General features: G+C 54.4%; 8 protein-coding genes across 8 annotated transcripts; 5 read left to right on the top strand and 3 right to left on the bottom strand.

Annotated features, from left to right (window-relative positions):
- Nucleotides 1-9: 9 nt before the first annotated feature.
- Nucleotides 10-1,262, bottom strand: DL89DRAFT_320480 (2-dehydropantoate 2-reductase; the record flags this gene model as incomplete). Its single annotated transcript, XM_040891211.1, has 3 exons — nucleotides 1,173-1,262; nucleotides 917-1,078; nucleotides 10-797 (listed from the first exon to the last, which is right to left on the bottom strand). The coding sequence occupies exons 1-3, from the start codon at nucleotides 1,198-1,200 to the stop codon at nucleotides 10-12; spliced, it is 978 nt and encodes a 325-aa protein (XP_040746022.1). The 5' UTR covers nucleotides 1,201-1,262.
- Nucleotides 1,263-2,852: 1,590 nt separating this feature from the next.
- Nucleotides 2,853-3,305, top strand: DL89DRAFT_213427 (ribonuclease H-like protein; the record flags this gene model as incomplete). Its single annotated transcript, XM_040884243.1, has 1 exon — nucleotides 2,853-3,305. A coding segment is annotated over one exon (453 nt), but the record flags the coding sequence as incomplete, so codon positions are not given.
- A 213-nt stretch (nucleotides 3,306-3,518) lies between these two features.
- Nucleotides 3,519-4,070, bottom strand: DL89DRAFT_213280 (HPP family protein; the record flags this gene model as incomplete). The annotated part of the gene is made up of 1 exon (XM_040884240.1): nucleotides 3,519-4,070. A coding segment is annotated over one exon (552 nt), but the record flags the coding sequence as incomplete, so codon positions are not given.
- A 673-nt stretch (nucleotides 4,071-4,743) lies between these two features.
- Nucleotides 4,744-5,087, top strand: DL89DRAFT_264889 (uncharacterized protein). Its single transcript, XM_040886423.1, has one exon. The coding sequence runs from the start codon at nucleotides 4,802-4,804 to the stop codon at nucleotides 5,078-5,080; it is 279 nt and encodes a 92-aa protein (XP_040746019.1). The 5' UTR covers nucleotides 4,744-4,801; the 3' UTR covers nucleotides 5,081-5,087.
- Nucleotides 5,088-5,307: 220 nt separating this feature from the next.
- DL89DRAFT_264888 (uncharacterized protein) lies at nucleotides 5,308-5,642 on the top strand. Its single transcript, XM_040886422.1, has one exon. The coding sequence runs from the start codon at nucleotides 5,327-5,329 to the stop codon at nucleotides 5,612-5,614; it is 288 nt and encodes a 95-aa protein (XP_040746018.1). The 5' UTR covers nucleotides 5,308-5,326; the 3' UTR covers nucleotides 5,615-5,642.
- Nucleotides 5,643-10,333: 4,691 nt separating this feature from the next.
- Nucleotides 10,334-11,400, bottom strand: DL89DRAFT_264886 (uncharacterized protein). Its single transcript, XM_040886421.1, has one exon. It carries the CDS (start codon nucleotides 11,325-11,327, stop codon nucleotides 10,419-10,421), a length of 909 nt encoding a protein of 302 aa, XP_040746017.1. The 5' UTR covers nucleotides 11,328-11,400; the 3' UTR covers nucleotides 10,334-10,418.
- A 2,171-nt stretch (nucleotides 11,401-13,571) lies between these two features.
- On the top strand, nucleotides 13,572-15,007 carry DL89DRAFT_81147 (uncharacterized protein). The gene is made up of 2 exons (XM_040892101.1): nucleotides 13,572-14,128; nucleotides 14,370-15,007. Exons 1-2 carry the CDS (start codon nucleotides 13,848-13,850, stop codon nucleotides 14,857-14,859), a joined length of 771 nt encoding a protein of 256 aa, XP_040746016.1. The 5' UTR covers nucleotides 13,572-13,847; the 3' UTR covers nucleotides 14,860-15,007.
- A 1,255-nt stretch (nucleotides 15,008-16,262) lies between these two features.
- Nucleotides 16,263-20,838, top strand: DL89DRAFT_281403 (uncharacterized protein; the record flags this gene model as incomplete). Its single annotated transcript, XM_040889642.1, has 2 exons — nucleotides 16,263-18,759; nucleotides 18,815-20,838. The coding sequence occupies 2 exons, from the start codon at nucleotides 16,263-16,265 to the stop codon at nucleotides 20,497-20,499; spliced, it is 4,182 nt and encodes a 1,393-aa protein (XP_040746015.1). The 3' UTR covers nucleotides 20,500-20,838.
- Nucleotides 20,839-22,242: the final 1,404 nt, after the last annotated feature.

Genomic DNA, 22,242 nt, shown 5'->3' with positions numbered 1-22,242 from the left:
AAAAGTAGTTTACTTCGAGTACCCGGCCTCAATCATCGACAGCAGCGCATACATGGCCTTCATATTTGGCACATCGACGTTGTGCTTTTCGGCCAGCAAAATCGGATTCTTCAGGATGACCTCCAGCTCCATGGGCCGCTTGCACTGCGAGTCGACCAGCATTGACGTGTAGACGGGCACCGGAATCGACTTGATGTAGTCTGTCGCCGACTGCGGATCCACGATGCCATCGACGCCCGGGAACGCCTTGCCCGTGACCGCTTTGCCGAGCACAAAAATCTCCGCCATCAGCTCCTGCAGCAGCTTGCAGCAATGGTCATTCCTGACCATCTCCTGGCAGCTCGACCCGCCGCAGACCACCGACACCGGGTTAGTCGAGCCATTAAGGATGTGCTTCTGCCAGCGGTACGGCTGGACATCGTGCTCGTACAGGCAGTTCACCTGGTTGTGCTCCAGGATCCTGAGCAGCTGCTGCAGCTTCCTGATATTCGGGCGCGTCCGGAATCCGTCGTGCATGCCGGCCGCCAGCATGGCAAATGCGCCGTGCTTCAGATGGCCTGGGGATGTCTGCTTGACCGACACAAAACACGCGGTGCTGGCCAGCGGCGCCTCGGGGAAGCGCTCGGCAAACGATGCCTCAATGCCAATGCCGTTTTGCATCAGAACTATCATTGTGTTGGCACTGATGACCGGCGCGATTAACGACGGGCAGTCGTAAATGTTCGGCAGCGCCTTCAATGCCACCACCACGTAGTCATAGGGCCCTGCGGACTGCGCCTGCTCAACACTGGCAAACACTATACAAAGCGCGATATTGAATAGAATGTTCTGAATTACATGCATGGCGTAGATTACGTAGAATAAAAAAAGCCACGACGACATGCTCGTGGTTCTCACGATAAAAAGGTCATCTTACCTGACTCTGGTATGTACGTGCCTTCGCCGTAGAGCGCCGAAGAGATGCGGTAGCCGTGCCGCGAAATTGCATCGTAGTTGGACCGGCAGACTACCGATACTGAGAGATTGTGGTTGATGCTAAGGCGCCAGGCAACCAGCCCACCGATAGCTCCGCCACCGACTACAAACGAGAAAAATAAGAATGAAAAACTGGTTTTAGCTTTAATTTTTCTCCTAGGAAAATATTGAATATATCGGCATATGATGCGACTTACCTACAAGTATTTTGGCGCGCAGTTCCATTTCCTTGAAAGAGTTTGTGGTCGTATTTGTAGGAGAAAAAAAAATGAAAAGTATCCTTTATAATGTGGAGGAAAAGAGCGGGAATGAGGCAAACTTGAGGTTTCACACTCTCCTTTCCTTCCCTGCCACGGCACGGCCAGTATTTATGCTGCCCACAAACGCCGCACCTTTTTTTCTTGGGCGCCTCTCTGTTGCCTAGCGCAAGGTTTTTGTTTCCATCCTAGCGATGTCACAAATAAAACCACTGCCCCTACTTTGGCAGCAAAAGGGGAGGGGCCACGAAGCGTGGCTAGCGTGTGGGTGTGTCGCGACAAAAACCACAGAGCAAATGTAGTGTGGGCAGGACAAAGTGAGCAAGAATAGCTAACAATCGAAAGCGCACCTTGTTCGCCACCAACTGCAATGGCCAACATGCGAATGGGTTGTGTTCTTGATTTTTTTCCCTGCCTAGAGCTCCGACCTTAGCACTCTTGCAATTTACAAAACCCCGCAGCCAATTCCCGGCATACCGCACACACAATTCTGCTTGTCAAATAAGCGGCTATTGCCCACGTATGATTTTTCTTGTCAGTACCCGGGGCTTTGCTTGGGGAATGGTTGTAGCCTCAGCCTCCTGTTTGTGCAACGCTATATCTGCTGCCGAATAAAACAGCGCCGTGGGATCGCTCTTTACACCTCGCATTCATGCGTGTCCTAGCTCTGAACCACAAGCGTGGCTCTATGGAGTGGCTGTCTGTTTTTCCTACGCGCTGAGGGCGACATAAATATGTATATGGAGGTGTATATGATACTGAATGTGCGCAGCAGTACGCGATTCGCTTTTGATACTGAGGGCTTCCGCGAAGGAGCTAAGGAGCTAAAAAAAAAACAATAGTATCTAGGCATGGCCGGTCTCATGTGACTGGAAATCATAACACGCTGCCTCAATGAAAGAATAGCTACTTGGCTCGCTTTTTTCTTTTTTTCTTTTTGCTAGAAACCTGTTCTCCTTTGCATCTTTCAGACTAGTTCGCAAACACATTCACGATTTCAAGGAGATACCTGGATTATTTGCACACAGCATGGGGGACGCTGACGGCAGGCAGCGATGGATATTTGTGTACATGCGCAACGTCGACATCAGCCGGCTGGCACCTTGCGCATTGGAGGAGATCTGGGGCACTCTCGGCATTGACGCCTCGCAGGTGGCGGCCTCCAGCAGCATTGGGTCGTTTCTGGCGGAGTTTATCGTCCGCGAGCACTATGCAAGTGAGTTCATCAGGCGGTTAACAGCACAGGCGGGCAGCCAGACAATGCCTAGCGCACTGCAAATCAACCACGACGCCGAGTACTCACCGCTGACCCCGTACTCGCACATTCTGCCCCGTGCATGCCGCATGCCGCAAGCAGCCAGGGAGGCACTGAGGCGGTATGCGCGCTCAGCACTTTCCCGCCGGTGGAGCACCCTATACCATGCAGCGAATGACCAGGGTGTGCGAGAGTTCCTCCGCATGTCACTCAAGCAGCATGGGCTGATGGTGACCCCAATGCACATGCCAGCGAGGGAGAAAAAGCCCCAGCACCATTTGGCGCTGAGCGGCAGCGGCCTGGTGCACCAGCGGGCGCCGAACCACTCGATTCTGTCGGTGGACCATCTGGCGGAGCTGATTCCAAAGCCCGACGATCGGCGGCTGATCGCCTACGCCGACGGCGCATATTTGCCGGACCGCGGGTCGGCTGGCATCGGCGTGTACTTTGAGAATGCCGGTCTGGCGCCGATTGCAAAGCGGCTGCGCGGCCACCAGTCGAATGCCAGGGCAGAGGTCTATGCGCTGGTTACGGCGCTAGAGCAGATGGCACTGGCGGTGCAGGATTCCGAGGGCGTCGAGATCTGGGTGTGCTCGGACAGCAGGTATGCTGTGGACGGCATCAACGTTCATGCGGAGGCCTGGCGGCAGGCGCAGTGGAAGACGGCCAAGGGCAGGCCGGTGGCGAACCGCACCGCATTCGTGCTGCTGCACCAGAGCATGGCGCGCCTGGGGAGCCGCGGCCACACTGTGTTTGTGCACCATTTGCCGGCCCATGCGGGGATCCGCGGCAACGAAATCGCTGATATGCTGGCCAAGGCCGGGGCATTGCTGGAGAGATGAAAATGCTTTTTATTTGCGACTGAGCCTAGCAATCTCATGCTCTAGTTCCCGCACACGCTCCCGCAGCCACGCCATTTCAGCTGTCTGCTCGTTCTCGGCCTGCTCCGTTACGCTGCGCTCCACGTCGTGCTCGCTGCTAGACTCGCTGGTGGTCGCGGATTCCGCCCGGGCTCCAGCCAGCTTTGCCTCGCCGCTGGCTGACGCGGGCTCCTCTGCGGGCATCTTGGCCGGCGTCAGCCAGTACACGGGGAACACGCGGCACAGGTTGTTCAGAATCACCGAGACCGCAACCATGATCAGCGCCACCGGCAGCACCGGATACAGCGGATACCACCACCCAACCCGCTTCACCTCTGGCGACGCCATGCCGGCCAGGAACGCCGTGGCACCGGCCGGCGGATGGTAGCAGTTCACCAGCCCCATGAGCCCGATCGCTATGCCCACGGCCAGCGCACCGGGCAGCCACATCAGGCTGTCGTCGACATGCTTGAAGATTTCATGCACGAAAATCCCCACCAATGCCGACAGGACGTGGCCGACCAGCACATTGCGCGGCTGGGCCAGCGGTGCGGCCGGCACACCAAACACAAGCACGGCGGTGGCCCCAAATGGCGCAATGGCGAACGGCAGATCGTGGTTTTTGATTGCGGCGCCGTATTTCTGGATCATGGCGATTGTGGCCATGCCCAGGAACGAGGTTACGCCAGAGAAAACCGACCAGGTCAGCACTGGCGGTGGCGGAGCTATGTCGCCGCTGTAGCGCTGCACCCCGGCCATGCGCTTTATGTAATTGCTAGGTGTCTTTGGGAGCCAGAGCCCACGGTGCCCAGGCTTGCCGGGCAGTGCACGTATCCATTGCTTGAGCCGGTGCCGAACAACGTCCATCATTAAAATAAAAATAAAAATAAAAAAGAAAGAAAGAAGTGTATCAGGAAAAGCAAGAGCCGAATAAAGTTTATACAGTGGAGAAAAGATGCAGCCGCGGTTCTACTTGGGTGCGCTGGAAAATTAAGGAACTCCGGCGGTGGCCAGCTCCTTTGTTTATAAAATCTGGGCTTCTGGTATTTGGTGCTATTGTGTGTTTGGGGAGAGGATAAATGGATATGCTGCTGGGTGGTACTACCTGTGTGGATCAGCCATTTGCTTACAAATGCGCACATACGGTCTAATCCGCATCTCAGGTCTTTTTCTGCCAGCCCACCGTCCTCCTTGTTATCATTGGTAGCAGCGTCCACAGAAATGAGCTCAAAACCGCCTCCTACATGTCTATTGCACCATCACTTCTATCAGAAGCCAGTAGCATACATTGGCCTGCATACCCGCCATTTCCCTAGAAGGCTGATTGACGACCGCCATTGCAAGACAAGTCTTGCCATGTACACATGCTATATCTTTCTTTTTTTTTGCACCCTTCGTTTTCTTCATTATATTTCTAACTCTTCTAGATACTACCGATTGAACGAGTGCCGGCAATGAAGCTATCAGTCGCCTTCGCCTCTACCCTGCTCGCCTCCGCGTACGCGCACTACTCGTGCACTGTTGACGAGGCCCTCAACAGACTGATCAACAACAACACTACCGATATCATGGCTGCCCAGTTCCTAAAGTCGCTGGAGACGGGCGCCGCCAAATGGCAGGTGGACGTGGCTAAGGTGCCTGCCGAGGCGGTTGCTGCGGATATCATCTCTAGGTACAGACTGCTCAGGACGACGCTGCCGTGGTTCCTTGCTTCCCAACTTCCGCCAATCTAAATTCCTGTGCTAGTGAATTCTTTGGTTTGTCATAAATATATGAGCTACATGGCTTGGACATGGCAATCATATGGCAGCAGTCTTCAATAAGAGTGCCACCATATGCCGACCGTGATTGCACACACCAGTATGTATCTGCGCCGTGCATTTGCAAAAGCAGACTTCAGTCTATTGACTAGAGCTTGCGAGCACCAGCTGAACCCTCCTCCCAATTCCATATCTTGTGCCTCCATTTCTACTCAAACTATGAAGCTTATCAGGTATATATCGATTCTGGTTGCTGCCGGCTCCACCGCCAGCGCACATCAGGGGTGCTCAACAGACGCTGCTCTGGACACGCTATTCAACGAAGCCAGCGTCCAGCATATTGCCAATGCCCTTTTGCATGTCGTCGAGCGGGACATTGATATTGCTATCAAGGACCTCAACGACACAACGCCCGAGCAGTTTGCAAAGGTCGTTGTCAGCCGCTACAATGTGATTCAGTCGATCATGGCATTTGTTGGTGTAAATCTGCCAGCACTCCAAAAGTAACGTCTTTTTATTAGTGTTGTGCTAATAAGGGGGTGTGGATAAGTTTGGATTTCAAAACTAAAGAAAAAGGAAAAGAGAAAGGAAAACTAGTAATGCCACGCATTAGCCTTTTTGAAGATTCCGTTGCAGTGCGACGTCTGACCTCATCAGTGAAACCGAGGTGGAAGGCTGTGATTGTAGTGGTCACAAGTCTCTGCTGGATATCTCCATTGGTTCAGCGCGAGAGCTGCTCTCGTTGTCGGTCGACTCGATAACTTCCATGGCATCATCATGGCAGTCATCGTCGACCGCGCAACAATTGCGGCTAGGGCTGCTCTCAGCGCTATCCCTGTTTGTCGTCGGTTCTTCAAGGTTTACTTGTTCGCCGTCACGTTCGTACGTCGCCGACAGACTTGCATATCCTGGAACTTTGTTGATACCATACTCGTCCAGCGTACTAATACCCGGGGAGATGTTGGGATGGCCTTCGAGTATTGGGTCAGGTTCAGCAATGGGATCAACTCTAAGTCCACGATCGGTCTGGCCTTCACGAACCCATCTGTAAACGTCCCGATGCCGATCTGGGTTATAATCTGGGGGCGTGATTGTTTCGTGAGACAATGACCGTGTTACTGGTCTATGGCGCTCCGTTTCGGTCGATGTATTCGGTCTTGAGCGTGCAGAATAATGTTCAGCCTCAATGTTAGGCACTTCTTGGCCATTTAGTGCGCTATCCATTGGTTCGGACATTTCAGCTGTCGCTGGTACTATTGCTTCTGCCTGCGTGCCATCCGAATTCATCGTCTCGTTTGCAACTAGCACATGATGTGTTGGCGTCCAGTGAGTCTGGCCTTGACTGCTTGGTCTCAACCCTGATCCACTGTCTGCTGGCGAACTAGGTGGCCCTCTTCTTGATCTGGATGATCCGAAGGGATTACCGGGTGCTCCTGGTGCTCCTGGTGCTCCTGATGCTCCTGGTGATCCTGGTGGTCCGGGTCCACTTGATGTATTAGTCTGTCGCCATTCACCATCGTCGTCTTCTCGGTATCGCATCAAGTCAGCGCCGGCAAAGTTCTTTGCCAGCACGTTTTCGTGCCTGTCACAGAGCTTATAGACCGTGCCTATTCTCTGGACTACTTTGTATGGACCGCGTCGGCGTTCTGGTGCTTGAGCAATGTTGTGTGCGATTGGGTGAGCACGGGTGGTCACCAGCTCACCGGGTAAGAAGTAGCGCAATGTTACAATGGCATTCGCACGCAGTCTTGCTTGTTGCCGTATGTGCTGTTGCTGCTGACGTGCTCGCTGGTAAAGGTTTTCAGCCAGCTCGTTAATCGTGTGCTGATTTCGTTCGCCGAAGAACAGCTCAGCTGGAGTACATCCAATTGTACTGTTAGGGGTGACGGCGTTCGCAGCTACGATTCGGGCTGCATGATGCGTCCATGAATTTTCATGTGGATGCTGCAGCAAGAGCGGCCTCAGGGCATTTTTGAAGCGTTTTACTGCAGTTTCGGCAATATTGGCTTGTGGATGGTATGTTGACGATGGGTTCCATGCGATGTCGTTACTCTGCAAGAAGTTGCGGAATTCAATGCAGTCAAACTGGGGCCCATGATCTGAGGTCAAAATCTGGGGTCGGCCATATGCCTGGAACCAATTCATAGTGAGCACGTCAATGACATCGCCTGCAGTAGTATTTGTCATCGGATAGACTTCAAAATACATACTTGCAGCATCGACAATGACCAATGCTTCACGTTCGGGATTGTCAGTTGGACCAACTGTAAGCAGATCGATGTAGACTTGTTCCCGTGGAGCTGGCATCTGCGAAGGCACCATTACCATACTAGGCCGTTGCTGAATCGCTGTCATCTGGCATTCGGTACAGCATTTGGTTACATCATCGACCAGTTTGGATAACTGGTGGTACCATATCCGTCGGCATACAAACCCATAGAGCCGTTTATACCGTGGATGTGCCAATGCCATGTGTGCCACGGTTATGTACTCACGAGCTGCAGATTTTGTAAGTACTGGCGCCCATAGATCAGTACCACGTAGACTTCCGAGCTCAACAAAATGGACAAGTACTCCATTTTGGAGTCCGTAATCAGCTGCTTCATCCAAATGCGGCTGGTCTGCATCCGTGCCTACTTGTGTTCGCTCTTCGCACATACGCCGGATCATAAGGAGGAAATTGTCAGTGTACTGGCACTCGAGATATTCTGATGGATGCGGCAAATCAGGAAGCGCTGTATACATGTGCTCCATTCTGGAACCAAGCTCTTCTTCGTCCAGCTGTGCACCTATAGCATGCCGCACGTCGTCAACGTCGTCGTCGTCGTCGTCGTCGTCCTGCTGCGTGCTTTGTGTGTCGGCTTGTGGCATGTTCCTGCTGTCATCGTCAGATATCTCGTTGTCATAGTCATCAACTGAGAATTCGACATCCTCAACCTCGCCATCTGAACTTGACTCTTCGTCATCGGTGTCTGTTCGAATGGCGCCAAAGACATAGTGAACTGGCTCGGTAATTTTCCGGTTATTTTCGCCAACCGAAGGTGCAATATCGCGCGACAGCCAATCTGCTGTTTGTTGCTTGATACCCGGCCGATGCTCCATCATTCGGTTTGTGATGCCCATGCTGGACAGCTCCATCCTGAAGTTTGAGAGATTATCTGCATCGCTCTCTGTCTTGTGTCGGAATATGGCATGTGCGGTAGTAGCATCTGTCTGAATCCGCAGGTTGGCACATCCATCGAGATACGGGTAAAAGTACTTCGCCGCTTCTACAATGGCCGCGCATTCTCGCCATCCAGGGGGACGCTGACCTTTCAGTCCATCAAACTTCTTGGAGAAGAACGCTACAGGAGCCAAATCGTCTTCGTCAGGGGATATTTGTGTCAGCAATACTGCTCCCATACCAAGCTCTGATGCATCGGTCCGCAGCACTAGCGGAGCTCCAGGCTCAGGAATGTATAGTGTCTTGACATCGAGCAACGCAGACTTGAGTTTATGCCAGGCTGGCTCCAATTCACGTAGCACCTTCTTCGTGGACCCGTTTTGTGCCAGTGTAAGCATGAAAAGGCGCAAGCAAATGCTGAGTATGCGGTAGATGTCGACCAACTGCTGTAACACCGCCACAAAGCTCACGAATTCCATGCTTTGTGGTCGGCATCGGTAAGTCGAGCAGTGTTTCTATACGGTGGTCTGGAATCTGCCAGCTATGGTCTGCACTCCACATATATCCGAGTATCTCGACTTGGTCTGTAGCCACCAACACCGACTTGTCCATGTTAATGAGCAGATTAGCCTGTTCAAGTGCTCTTGAACATTGCCTCCAAATCGGCTAGATGTGCGTCGTAGTCTCCTGACACTGACTTCAAGTAGATGTTGTCAATGTACAAAAGCAGCTTGCCTTTCAAGGACGGTGCGTGAGACATGACAAACTCGATGAATGCTTGCGCTAATGCTGGCGACTCAGAGTTGCCTTGGACTAAACGCGCTGTCTCCACATGCCCATGTTGCGCTGCATCATATGCCCACATATGTCGAATCTCGGGTGACAGTCGGACTGTAGTGAAAAAGGATGCCAAATCGATCGAACTGATGATTCGGGTGTCGCGCATAAAGGCTAGCACATCGTATGGTCGAGGCAATTGCAAACCTGTTGAAACCATATTGACTTCATTATTCGCCGAGTCGTCAAGCAGCACTCTGCGCGCAGTAGTATTCGGCTTGGGTCGCGTAAATACTGGTGCCTGTGCGTGGCTACAACTCGGGTAATCGATGCCATATTTCAAACGGGTCGCAGCAAATTTGTTCACTGCTTCCACAGCACTCTCGCTTTGTGAGTGCTGGAGCACATGAATCGGTTTGGGCTCAGTAACCATCGGTGGTATGATTGGCGATATCGCTGCGGGTGGTGGACAGCCTGATGGATATTCTCTGGCAACTGATGCATGCCGCATCATTATGTCTAGCAACTTTTGCTTGATCACTGGTGTTGGACACTGCTCAGTAAGTCGATTCTGAACATTATCAATGTCAACCGGTGGATACAATGCATCAAGGCGTCGGAACTCGTCATCACGCTCATATGTATAAAACTTTGGTGGCAACCCTAGTTTCACACGCATTCCGCGCTTTATCGTGTTCCTCGCCTTATCCGCTGCAGACTGATCTGTCGCCGAATCTATCATCTGGCTATTTTTGCTAGGCTCGAATGTAGCATCGTATACACTATCGTCGTCATCTGTCAGGGCAAGACCGCTGTCCGGCTCGCTGCCCTTCTCGGATGCGTTGTATGTGTCTTCAACACTTTCGAGCCTCTTCTGTTTCTGCTCACGCTGTCGAGCTTCAATACGCCGGCGTGCTGCTGGTGTCATCAGCAGTATATTTAGCGCGTCGAGCGTCGACTTGTTGAGTAGCAGATCCCAGGTCACATTAGGTAAATCAGCGACAACCATGCATATGCGAACATCGGGTCCATAATCAATGCTGACAGTAGCATAAACACGGCCTAGGGATTTATAGCCATGTTCATTGCCCCACATCGGCAGCAGAACCGGTGCCTCCCGCGTCCACACTCGCAGGCCAAGTCGCTGTGCAGCATTGTGTGTAATCAATGCAGTCTGAGATCCCTCATCTGCAATTGCACTCACATTGCTACCGTTAATCGAAATGCCATCGACTTTCCTCCAGCCTGAGTTCCAATGACTCTTAGGTATGTAGCGGCCCTCACAGTTTGCTTGCTCGGTATCCAATGCATTCGAAATAATTCCAACTACAAATGAAGCCGATGCAAAGCGTTGCTGGCTATGAAGGCCGCCTAGTCTTTTGGGCGACTCTGGCGGGGATTATCGGGCTTCTGCTCAGTACGGCGGTCTGGGTTGGCAGTCTTCGCCTCAAGCTCATCCAAACGACGCAGCTTCTCCCTAATTCGCTGGCGTTGGCGAGCGTTGCGCGATGCACGTGCTGACCTCATGCCTCCCTGTGCAGCTGCATCTCCAGGCTGAGTAGACTCATCGTGGCCCTTGCTAACATTGGATGTCCTCTCGACTATCTTTCGAGCCTCACCAATTTCCTGATGCATGTCATAATGCCGCTGGAAAGTTGTCAGCATCTGCTCAATATTTGCAGTGGTGGCCATTGACGGCTTGGTCTCCGTCGCATACCAGGCTTGTGCATCGAGCTTGGCTAGGGTTTCAGCAAGCATAATACAGTGTGTATCGTTCAGCTCGGCCCGGCGCAGCAGCTTCATTCCAAGAGGCTTGATATTGTCCACTGGTAGCTCCTTAAACGTCGAGACCTTGCCCAGCTTTTCACGCGCATGTTTTGCAAACCGTGCCTGAGGGAACGCCTGCATCATCGCATCCTTCAGTTCAGTCTTGTGCACAAACTTGCGATCACCAATCACTGCCTTCACCTTGCCATCTAGCCTTCCTTTGATGGCCTGGATAATTGAAGCTGTGGGCACCTTAGCATCAATAAAGAACTGGATGTTGGCTGTGATCTTCTCGATCCACTCCTCTGTAGTCGGGCCGTCCAAGTCTGCATTGAACTTGTCAGTCTTCTCAACCATTTCATGCATGTTGAGCAGCACTGTCGAAACCGCCTGCAGCTCCACCGCGCTCATATGTTCTACGCTGGTAAACTGCTTCGGTGCAGCACTTGCTCCTTCGGGAACTGGCGCAGCAGAGGTGCTGCCCTTACCCGGTGTTGTGTCACGATTGGACATTTTAATAATAATAATTTATGAGCTGAGTTTTGAAAAATTTTGTTGTGCTAATAAGGGGGTGTGGATAAGTTTGGATTTCAAAACTAAAGAAAAAGGAAAAGAGAAAGGAAAACTAGTAATGCCACGCATTAGCCTTTTTGAAGATTCCGTTGCAGTGCGACGTCTGACCTCATCAGTGAAACCGAGGTGGAAAGCTGTGATTGTAGTGGTCACAAGTCTCCGCTGGATATCTCCATTGGTTCAGCGCGAGAGCTGCTCTCGTTGTCGGTCGACTCGATAACTTCCATGGCATCATCATGGCAGTCATCGTCGACCGCGCAACATTAGGAGTATCAATAAACCCGGGGCAGTATATGCAAGCATGTATCTACTGTATCTTGAACCTGGTTGCTGATAGGCCGGCTGTTGGCCAGTAGTGTGGTACAGCCGATACTACGGTTCCACCTTACAAACAACACCCATTAGCCACAGCGGCTGCGGAGAGCCGTAGTCTCAGTCTACACTTGCTGGGCCGGCAATGCCAGCTGACATGTTTCCTACGTCCATGTGCGATTACCGTCACTATTCGCTCCCTCGGCTACGATACCTGTGTATAGAACATCGCTGGCACGCCGCCTGTAGACCGCTTTTGCATAAGATGTGCGGAGCCGACCAGTGGTCAGGCGAGTACAGTGGAGCACTCCGGGCGGAGAAACCGAACGCAGCGACGAGTGTAGGAGGAGATGTGGGAGCGGCAGTTTAAGTGATTTGCATCATTTAGTGTGAAAAAATACCTCAGCGCAGGCAAGAGTGAGCTTGGGCCACCTTTTGCAACCAGTTCCGCCTTTTCCCGACAGAAATTCCCCCAGTCGTTTTTCCGGCCTTTGCGATAGCGCCAGAGTACCTTGCACAGCGGCCGGCGATCAATGGTGTAGAGTATGCGTGTTGCTGTGTCTCTTCTGCTACCACCGAGAGCCGGGATAGTCCGCGCCGGTTGCCTCGACCACGCGCCTGCTTTCTCTGCCGGCTTGGCCAGGTCCTAGCAACTCTTGCGCACACAAGCGAAAAAAAAAAAGCAGTCATGGCCAAGCAGGCGGCATCCAGGAATATGGCTTCAGCGATTGGCCAGATGATGGCCGGGGGTCATGCAGAATGTCAGCGGTGCCCATTAGCTAAGAAAATGACGGTAAGCTGGAGGGTCCATGCTCACGGCAACCACCCCACTTGACCAGCACGACATGGGGTATGTAAGGAGCATGATCGGATGGACCAGGTAGTGGAAACAAGTCGGTGGGTGGCGGCGGGAGGAGAAGCCTCAGGGGAAGGGAAAAGGCGGGTTTAAAGATCTCTACAAAAAGTGACTCGTTCCTCTCCCCACCCCCAAAAATTTTTTCCCTGCAACTGTCACAGTTCAAGCTCAACAGCGTCTGAAGTAGACTTCTTTTCCTTCTCTTCCCGATCACCCTTGGACACTATTTTGTTCTCTTTGCTACCACCTGTATTTCCAGAGCAACCTCTATTGTAAACCATTTATTCCCTGCGCGCCTGTGTGATCGCCGGCTACCAAAGGTAAGCGATACAGATCTAGGCTACGGATCGGGCGGCTCTCCGAGAGGGATTCTGCGGGCCCGCGGTTCCTGCCGATATCCACCATCTACATCCTGTGTTCCCCCCACACATTGTCACGGCCAATCCTGTCCCCCACCTCGCTTCTCCCCCACAGAAATGGGTATGCAGCAGCAAAAAGGAAGTCACTCAGACCGCTCCCCTGCCGCGCTGCCGCTTAGCCTGCCGGAAGCCACCCGGAGCCAAGCAATGCCTCGATTTGGACAAAAGAGGAGGGGACGCCCAGGGATATAGTGTGCGGTTGACCGCGCATACATTCAACGCGTCCCGCCTGTGTATGCGCCTGGCGCTCAGTAGATCTGATGGGCCGGTCTCACTCTGATAAACAGTGGGCCAACCTGGCATATATCGGGACCGATTGGCTGCGCAAAAAAACTGCAGACCAGGATCTGGCTGGGTGGGCAGTCTGGCGACAAGGTCTCTTGGTTCCCGCCCTTGCATGTACCACAGACGGGGGTTATCTTGATCTCATCAGAGAGAGCGCAATGATAGCATCAATTACACGCGCTGCACTTTGCCTGCCCATGTGAACCACTTGGTGATGTTCGGAACACAGGTCACCTCTGCTTCATGCGCTGCAATTTTATCTCATCGCCAGCCTCCAATTTCTTTTTTGAAGTCAGTCGCAGTACTGCCGGGTTTTTTGGATCACTCTTTCCTTTGGCTCAGAGAGGCAGGTTTAACTTGACGCCATTTCGCTTTCTCGCTTCCTCCCTCTCCCCTTCCCCCATTTTTTACTATCTGTTCGTTTTTTTTTAATTTTTGTCACTCTGTCTCTCCTCTTTCCGCCTTCTTATTTACATTATCTGTTTCCTTTTTCCGTGTCGCGCGTGTAGACCAGAAAGGAACAAAGGAGCGCGTATAGACAAAGACTTCGGCAGCACAGAACCAACCCACAACGAAGGCCCAAAGGACATGATCTCGCCGTCTGAGCTACGGGCGGTAACAGAGGACATAAAGCGGGTTGCACTGGCAGCCTCGTCAACAACATCAGCACTGTCGTCGTCGTCAGATGAGGATCAGACGGAGAACACCTTTGCGCCGCGCGATTACGATATCGATCGGTTACATGCAGACGATGCGCGGGATAAGGTGTTTGTGGCCATTCTCAAGGCGCTGGTGGCACGCAACAACAAGCCCAGCTCGCCAAAGGAACTGGCTACATGTATCATGAAACACGAGTTCACGCTGCTAGGGTAGAGTATCTAGTGCGGCCGGTTTTTTCGTGTTGCTCCAGGTGCTTACTGAAATTATTCAGTGCATGAAATTGTGTGCCTGCAGGTTTTTTGTCAATGTTCCGTGATTGCCACACCCCCTGCCCCTTCTCAAAAATGCCTTGCCTTGACCGACGACCGCGTTGGACACCCGCGGCGAGGAGGGAAAATTTTTTCTGGGTTTCCACAGGCCAATTGCTAATATCATATCGCCTATTTGTAGTGGAGCAACCCCCTACGCGACGGTCTCATCGCGGATATCGCAGCACTTTAAGCGGATTCTGGAACACGTTCCGCCACGACCTCCAATTCTGGGCCGGGTGGCTCACGAAAAGCACACACGCAAATACTTTTACTATGTGGCATCGGGCACCGAGCAGGACGAATTCCTGCGGCATGTCCAGGAGGGCATCATTCCGACGCAGGCCACACCGAGCGCATCGCGGCGATCCAAATCAGCAAAGAAGACCCGGTGCATGGTCCCTGCCGTAGCCGTCGAGCCAGCGCTTGCGGCTGCGGCCGCTGCCAAGCGGCGGAATCGCAGGGCCGTCAGCGCCGATGACACGTCGGCCATGCGCGTGGCAGACACCAGCAATCCGCCAAAGCAGTCGTGTCCAGGAGCCAGCCCCGCGGTTAACCATAGGCCGGTCCAGCACAGGGCGGCCCCGGCGAACATCATACAGCGGCGACGGCGGCGACAGCACCAGCGATAGCGGCGACGATGCAGACAGCAGTAGTAACCCCTATGCACGCAAGCGCTACAAATCGGTCCGCTCTGCAGTTTCACAGGCATACCCACGCCGCAGATCGCGCCTGGCAGACGAGCGGCCAATCGTAAGCGGACTTCGTGCCAGGCGATCTGCGAGCCATGATGTAGGACGAGGTGCAAAGGCTGACCATAGCGGCATGCCGCGCGTTGGAGCGGGCAAGTGGCGGCCCACATATACATCGGGCGAGGAAGGACGAGGGGGGCAACGCCAGCGATACATACTCGCAGAGCGACCGGGAAATGAGTGCCAGCCACGACGACGACGATGAGGATTCAGACTCGGATACTTCAGGCAGATCGCCTCCTCTCTCTCCGCATGCGTTGGCCATGCAGGGCACCGGTAGTGGGCAGAGTTCTAGGCTGCTGGGCCTTGGAAACTCCACACTGATGCCGCCTGTCCCACACACCACGCCGCGCGCCTCGGCGTCGCCCGATCTGACGCCGCTCCGCCTGCCACATCCCCCTCGCACCGCCCGCGTCACGACAGCACGCTGGGCGATGATCCCAGCGACATGCACCAGTTCGGCCACTCGCCCAGCCGATCTGGGTCCGGGGCTGGCGAGCTGCAGTCGGCATCTCCATTACTGCTGCCGCGTGGCCTGATGTCTCCCCCGCTCGACAGCATCTTTGGCGTGTCGCCGATCGTGGGCAAGGACAGCGTTGCTGCTGATATGCTGACGCCAGTGATCTCGACAGCAGCGACGATGCTGGACAGCAGCGACTCGGCCACCACCTCCACCATCAAAAGCGAGTGTCCAGGCCAAATCGACAGCGACGAATATGCCCGACTTTCAGGTAAGACATGGGTCATTAAAAGCTGAAGGGCTGAGGAATTGGGCGGCGGCTGTTTACATCCTTGCAGGCTTCGCCGCCCTTTGTCGTCCACAAAGCGATGTGTAGCTGAGCTGTGTGCATTGACTGAGTAACTTCATTGGATCCTTCGTCACGCACTCGCGCTCCACGTATACGCTCCAGAGAGCGAGGGGCACTGCTTGGGTCTGCGCATATTGGAGGATGTGGGTACACCGACAAGCCTGCAGCCTTTTTTCGCGCCCCTTTCCCTCTGCACTCGCAAAATACCATCCAAACTGTTTGACTTTTTCTACATCGCCCGCGCCTCCCCAAACTTTTTTATTCCCGTGTGCGAAATCCTCCTATTTGTTTACTTGCTGTGTGCACGCCCTTCTTTGCAGAGGCAAGAAACAAGCAATAGCCTCCGATTCTTTTTTGCCTGCCTGTTCTCTTTTTTTTTTTTTCTTGCTCTATTTGCTACTGCCCTTTGCGCTCTATTCTCGACTGTCGGGTTTTCATACTCACCTTTTCTACTCACTCGCCTTTGTGCATCCTATGCTTGACGTCGTGTCCCAACAACACCGACTCTTTCACGATCTGTGCCGGGAACACGCAATAGACACAGCGACGCTCGAAGCACACTCCACAACAACAGTAAAGGTCGAGCCCCACAGCTCAGCCTCAGACGACGTTTCCGCAACAGTTGTCATCAAGGCCGAGCCTTTGCATGACGCAGCAGGTCTGTCGCACCAGCATTCCGCACCCAACCACGACGACGATACCGACGACTTTGACTTTAACAGCTTCCACGATCTTATGGATGCAGAGCTTATGTCGGTCAATGAGCTCGACAAGCTCTGGACAAACTCTAACCCCACACAATCAGACAGCAGCAGCAAAATCGACAGCGCCAGCCGTGCCCTCTCTGTGGCCGGTGGTTTTGACGCAGATGCCTCTGGCACACACACCGGGGGCCAGCAATGGCGTGGAGCAGATTCTGCCGACGGCACCAATGGCACACTCGACGATGAGCTGTCCTCAAAGCTGACACAGAAGCTGCTGGCACTGTCTACGGGCTCCGTGGCCAATGGAGGGCCAGCCGCTGGGGAGGTGAGGGAGCAGGATTCGCGGGCAGTCACAGCAGATGGCGAAAAATGCAGCGACAGCCAGCAGGCCGTCCCGGCTGCGGCTGCGGCTGTGGCAGCAGCAGCCCCCGAGCTTCCCACTGATATTAAAAAGGACAACAATAGCGTGCAGCAACAACCAGCTGCTGCTACTGCAACCACGGTTGATTTCCAGCCAGACGACGCGGAGCTGCTTTCGGTAAGCAAATCGATGATTGATACCGAGGCGGCACTGAGCCTGGATGCTGCCGAGGGCGGCAAGGGCAACGGGGACGATTCGGCGTCTGGAACCGGGTCGTCGAGCAAGGTCATCTTGCCCGACCCGTTTGCCGATATCTCGCCCACAGCCATGGTCGCAACCAAGGTTCCTGTGTCGCCGCGTATAGTGCTGACGATTGTCGAGACAGTGCCTGTATATATGACCGTGCTTACCACAACGGAGCCAGCCGCCGACTGCCAGGGCAAATGGATTGTGCGGCGACACCGGCTACTGCGGCTGGTAGAGAACGGCTATGTGAATGCATCGTCGCTGCTGCTGGCCGGCGGAGTGGCATCTGAACAAGAGCGCAGTATTGTGCTCAGCCTTGAAGTCGGGCGGTTCAAGTGGCGGCGACCGCAGAGCAAGTTGTATGGAACGTGGATTCCACTGCCCCGGGCGCGCGCACTGGCTGCCACATGCTCGCTGAACCACAGGCTCGGGCCGTTCCTGAACGACAACCTTGAAGCCTACTTCCCAGCACCCCTGCCAACGTCGTTCATCCGCCATCTGATCATGCCCTTCTTCAACGACCCTGCCAGCGTGCTGCTGGCATCGCAGCAGCCCGGCGGTGCCCAGTCTGGCTCAGGGTCGGCGGCAACGCCGTCAATACGCGCGCCCACCAGCGCCGAGATCGCCGAGAGCGGGCTTGGCATTGAGTTCCAGACCATGGTTAATTCGGCGATTGCAGGCAACTCGGCGTCACAACAGAGCATTTCGCGCACCAGCACCTTTGGAGCCACCGCGCGAGGCACGCCATCCCCGTCAATCATTCAGTCGTTGGCCACGCGGCCGGGCGCTTTCAGTTTTGCTGGCGCTGCCAAGGCGATTTTTGGCTCGGACGACCGACACCTGCAGTCGTTCTTGCAGCTGCTCAGTGCAGAAAGCCCTATGCTTGGCACATCACTGGTGGCTGAGCAGCAGAACCGGCTCCAACAGCAGCTCTTGCATCAACAGCAGCAGCAGCAGCAGCAGCAGCAACAGCAGCAACAGCAGAAGCAGTCGGCCAAATCGGGCTCACAATCTCCAGACGAGCACGCAGCCATGGCCGTTGATGATGACGACGACAATGAAGGTGATGGTGACGGCAATGGTGATGACGAGACAACCACGGGCACAGGGTCGGTTTTGATGACAAAGGTGGGCAACACCCCCGAAAAATCGCCGCAGTCTGCCACCAAGACCACTGCTGCAAGCAGTGCTACTGTGTCCTCTGTAGTGGACCAGGGCAAGTCCTCGGCTGCCCCAGCGACCACTGGTCAGGGTATAGCAGCCGTACGTGTCACCCGCTCGACCAGCGCGGTGGTTGCAGCAGCTGCTGCAGCACTGGCCGCGTCTGTGGAGCAGTCGGCAGACTCTAAGGAGTCGTCGCCCGCCCTGATTAGCAGCGTCAGCAGCACTACTAGCGCGGTAGACTCGACAGCAACGCCGCTGACCAGCAAACCACTGTCGCCGTCGATGGACGCTCATTTCCCGGATGACCTAGATCTGGATATAAGCATGGTGATTCCTGGAGAGGACAGCGACGTCGACATGATTTGCTGCTCGACACCGCCTTCGCCACCGCCGCCGCCCAGCTCGCCGCCAGCGCTTCGTAAATTGTCGACCACGCCGCTCAAGCTCTCTAGCAACGAGATCGAGTCTGACGGAGCCACTAGCAGCGGCTCGCGCGGTACTATGCGCAAAAAATGGGCAGCAGCCGACAAGCAGCCTGAATGCCCGGCTAGCTCAGACTATGGAGGCATTTGGCTTCACGGGAACAGCCAAGGCCAATCTGCTGTTGCGTCTGCGTGCGGCGGCAGCAGCAAAGAGCACTGGTAAACAGCAAGCTGTGGCACCGTATCTGCTGTACCGAAACAACTCGAAGCGTGCCAAGGCCGATAACGACGACGACTCTGCTAACGCTGGCGTCCGCAAGCGCGCGCGTGTTATCCGCATCCCCCGCGGCAAGCCCACACCCAAGAAGCAGCAGGCGGCGGTTGCCAAGACCAAAAACCCTCGGTCGTCGGTCCCTGATGCCGCGGTGGTATTGAGGCTTGCTAGTGCCATCTATAACCACACGCTGAACATGGCAGCGATGGCACAGAACCAGCAGCAGCAGAAGCAGCAGCAGCAGCAGCAGCAACAGCAGGCTAGCCATACGAAGGCCAGCAATGTTGCAAGCTCGCCTAGAACAGCAGGCAGCGGTAGAAACTCACCTACGGGTGTTTCACAGAGACAACCGCAGCACCCGCAGCAAAATCGTCCGCCTCCACGCCCTGTGCAGACCCAGCAGCGGCCTTCTATACAGCAGCAGCCACAGCACCAGCACCAGCAGCATGCTTCACGGCCTACATCGAACGGTGCTCACCGCCCACCACCCATGCAGCAGCGGTCCATGGCACCTGGCCAACAGCAACAGCAGCAGCAATACCGGCCAGGCATGGTTCATCAGCCTAGACCTATGTCCCCTGGTTCAGCCAGCCAGCGCCCGCTGTCCAATGCACGGCCCCCGATGCCCGCTCCTCGTCCCCAGCACCAGATGGCAGGTACACCTGTCAGACGCCCGATCATGCGACCGGTTGCCAACGGATCGCCGCCGATTCAAGGCCAGCGCCCAATGCAGCGGCCCATGCCTACTGGAGCCAATAATGGCACGCGGCCCACAGCCCGTGTGCCCATGCCACAGCGCCCGGGGAATGGCTACCCGCAGCAACAGCAGCAGCGACCGCAGGTTATCCGCCGGCCTCCTGGTCAGCAACCGCAGCAGCAGACCGGCAACGTCCACTATCGCCCCCCGATGCCCAGTGGTGCGCCGGCAAATCGTCCACAGCACCGACCTATGGCGTCTGCGGTGAACGGCCATTACCCTTCTCAGCAGCATCAGCAGGTGCGCCGACCAGCTCCTGCTAGTAGCCCCCAGCAGTACAGTCGTTCAACAGTGGCAGCCACTAATGGGCCATCGCCACCACCATCACGAGCCAGCCATGGCCCAACCACCGCCCCCAGTGCACGGCCACACATGCCGCCACGTGTCGCATCGCCTGCTCAGCAACACTCGCAGCAGACACCGCAACGCACAGCATGTGTGACCCCCAGACCACATTACCCGCAGCAGAGCCGAGCACCCGTGCAGATTCCACTGCCTCGGGGCCTCAACCAGCAGCAGCAGCAGCAGCAGCAGCAGCACCCTGCCAGCACAGGCGAGTCGTTGCCCCAGAGGCTACCGGCGGCTGTCAATGGTGGCGGTGCTGGTGTATCGCGGGCACAGCCGATGCCCACGACACCTTCTGCTGCGCATATTGTGCGCCCGCATGTAAAGGCGCCTGTGGCTCCCGTCCACAACCCTCCCTCTACCGCCAATGTACTACCACTCACTTCTCATCATCCCCATCATACGCATAAGCCACAGATGCCGCCGCCCAAGGCGTGAGCTACTCGCTCCTGATATCTGTGGAACCTGCGCCGCTTTGCCTGGCCCGTGGCTCCTCTCTGGGCCAGCATGGCTCTTTGCGTTGAATTCGAAATATTCTAGCGACACCTTTCTCGCCATATCATTTGTCTTTCTTGTGGATAATATTTTAGTAAATTTATACATTTTTCGCTTGTCAATTTCTATCCTAGCGCAGTTCAACATGCGTGCAAATATACGAGATGAATGTTGGGTTGCCATTATCGTCTGCATCAAAAGGGCAATGCGCCAGAGCTGAAGTTCATAGCTCATGTAGCTTGTGGCAGGAAATCACTATGATAGTCGTCCTGTCCAGCAGGGAATGCTCCAGTATATCTTTTACGCCTGGCTAACTTTTTTTATATATCGTACAATGTCAAACAAGAACGAGTGGCAAATAGGCACATCGTCTAAGCACAGAAATGGAACCAGAGCATGCTAGTTCACCTAAAACATAATGTTGCTGTTACCGAGAGCTGGCAATGAGCCGATAGCGGAAACAAACGCTAAGCTGTCGAATAGCCGAGAGTAAGTTAGAGATAACCAAACATTTCTAGTGCATTGATCTAGTGGCCGCACTTGGGGAGCAAGATAGTCATGGCTGGCACCACAGGGGTGGCGAGCGGGCTGTCCCCAAGCGTAGAGACAGTGGAGGCAGAGTCGACACCAAAGTCAGGCCAGGTCAGAGTTTTCGAGGAGGTGAAAATTGGGTTGATAGGGGTAGCGATAGGATCGATGGTCAGTGTAGGAGCGACTGCAGAGCAGTGACAGTAGCGAGAGCAGCAGCGAACTTCATGGGTTATGTGATTTAGGAGCAAAAATGTGTACTATACGTGGGTTTGAAATATAGGGGGTTATCAGGCTGGGTTTGGCGCAGGCGAGAGGGCTTGGAATTAAAAGAAAGAACTGAAATGTTAGTATGAGGAAATCTAGCCAGCGGCCTGGGCAGGTATGGCTTTTATACAGACATCCCAACTACTGACAGCAGGCGGCTGATAATTTGCAGATGGCGCTTATCCACAGTCACCGCTCTCCAGGACTTGGGCCAAATATTTTTGCCTGAAAATGTACTACCATCCGACCGAAATCCACCTGGTGGTTGCACCGCTTTCTGGCCCTTCTCCCAAAGCATTGGAGGAAAGCCTGCATCGTGAGCCAGCCGGCCTATCTGGTGTGGATACCGCATCCACTCAAACACCCGATCCACTTTGCTCTGCGCAGCCGGAGACTAGTGCGCATGAGTGAACGAGCGGTATTGCGAGCCCACAGGTACTTTTTAGCCTGTCTAATAATAGATGTGGATCATAAAGCCAAAGTGCAGTGTATAGCCGCTCACTCCTGCCATAGATAGCTGCTGCTGCATAGGTGGCAGCGGAAGAGATAGGTTTGAGTGACTAGCAGCAGCATCAACAATCTGCTGTGTGCAACAGCGAGTGGGCTTGGAATGCACTCTGCACTTGTATTCGGCAGCTCTATGCTTAATTCTTCATCAGAAAGAGGCGGTATTGCCGCACCAAGGCAGCGCCGCGTGTGTGGGCTGTCCCAATCCCTGGTCCCTCGAAGATGCTCAAAGAAACACCATGACCTGAGAGAAGCGCGATCTACCACCATCTTGTCGGCCCCGAAGACAACATTCCACGACAGCGCCGTCTTATTCTTATAGGGCTTGCCAAGCAATAACAACGATATAGATCCCAATGGTCAGTGATGAGTCAATGGCATCCG

This window comes from Linderina pennispora (assembly GCF_002104995.1).
Source record: "Linderina pennispora strain ATCC 12442 chromosome Unknown DL89scaffold_2, whole genome shotgun sequence".
NCBI lineage: Eukaryota > Fungi > Kickxellomycota > Kickxellomycetes > Kickxellales > Kickxellaceae > Linderina > Linderina pennispora.
This window is presented reverse-complemented; position numbering and strand designations above follow the sequence as displayed.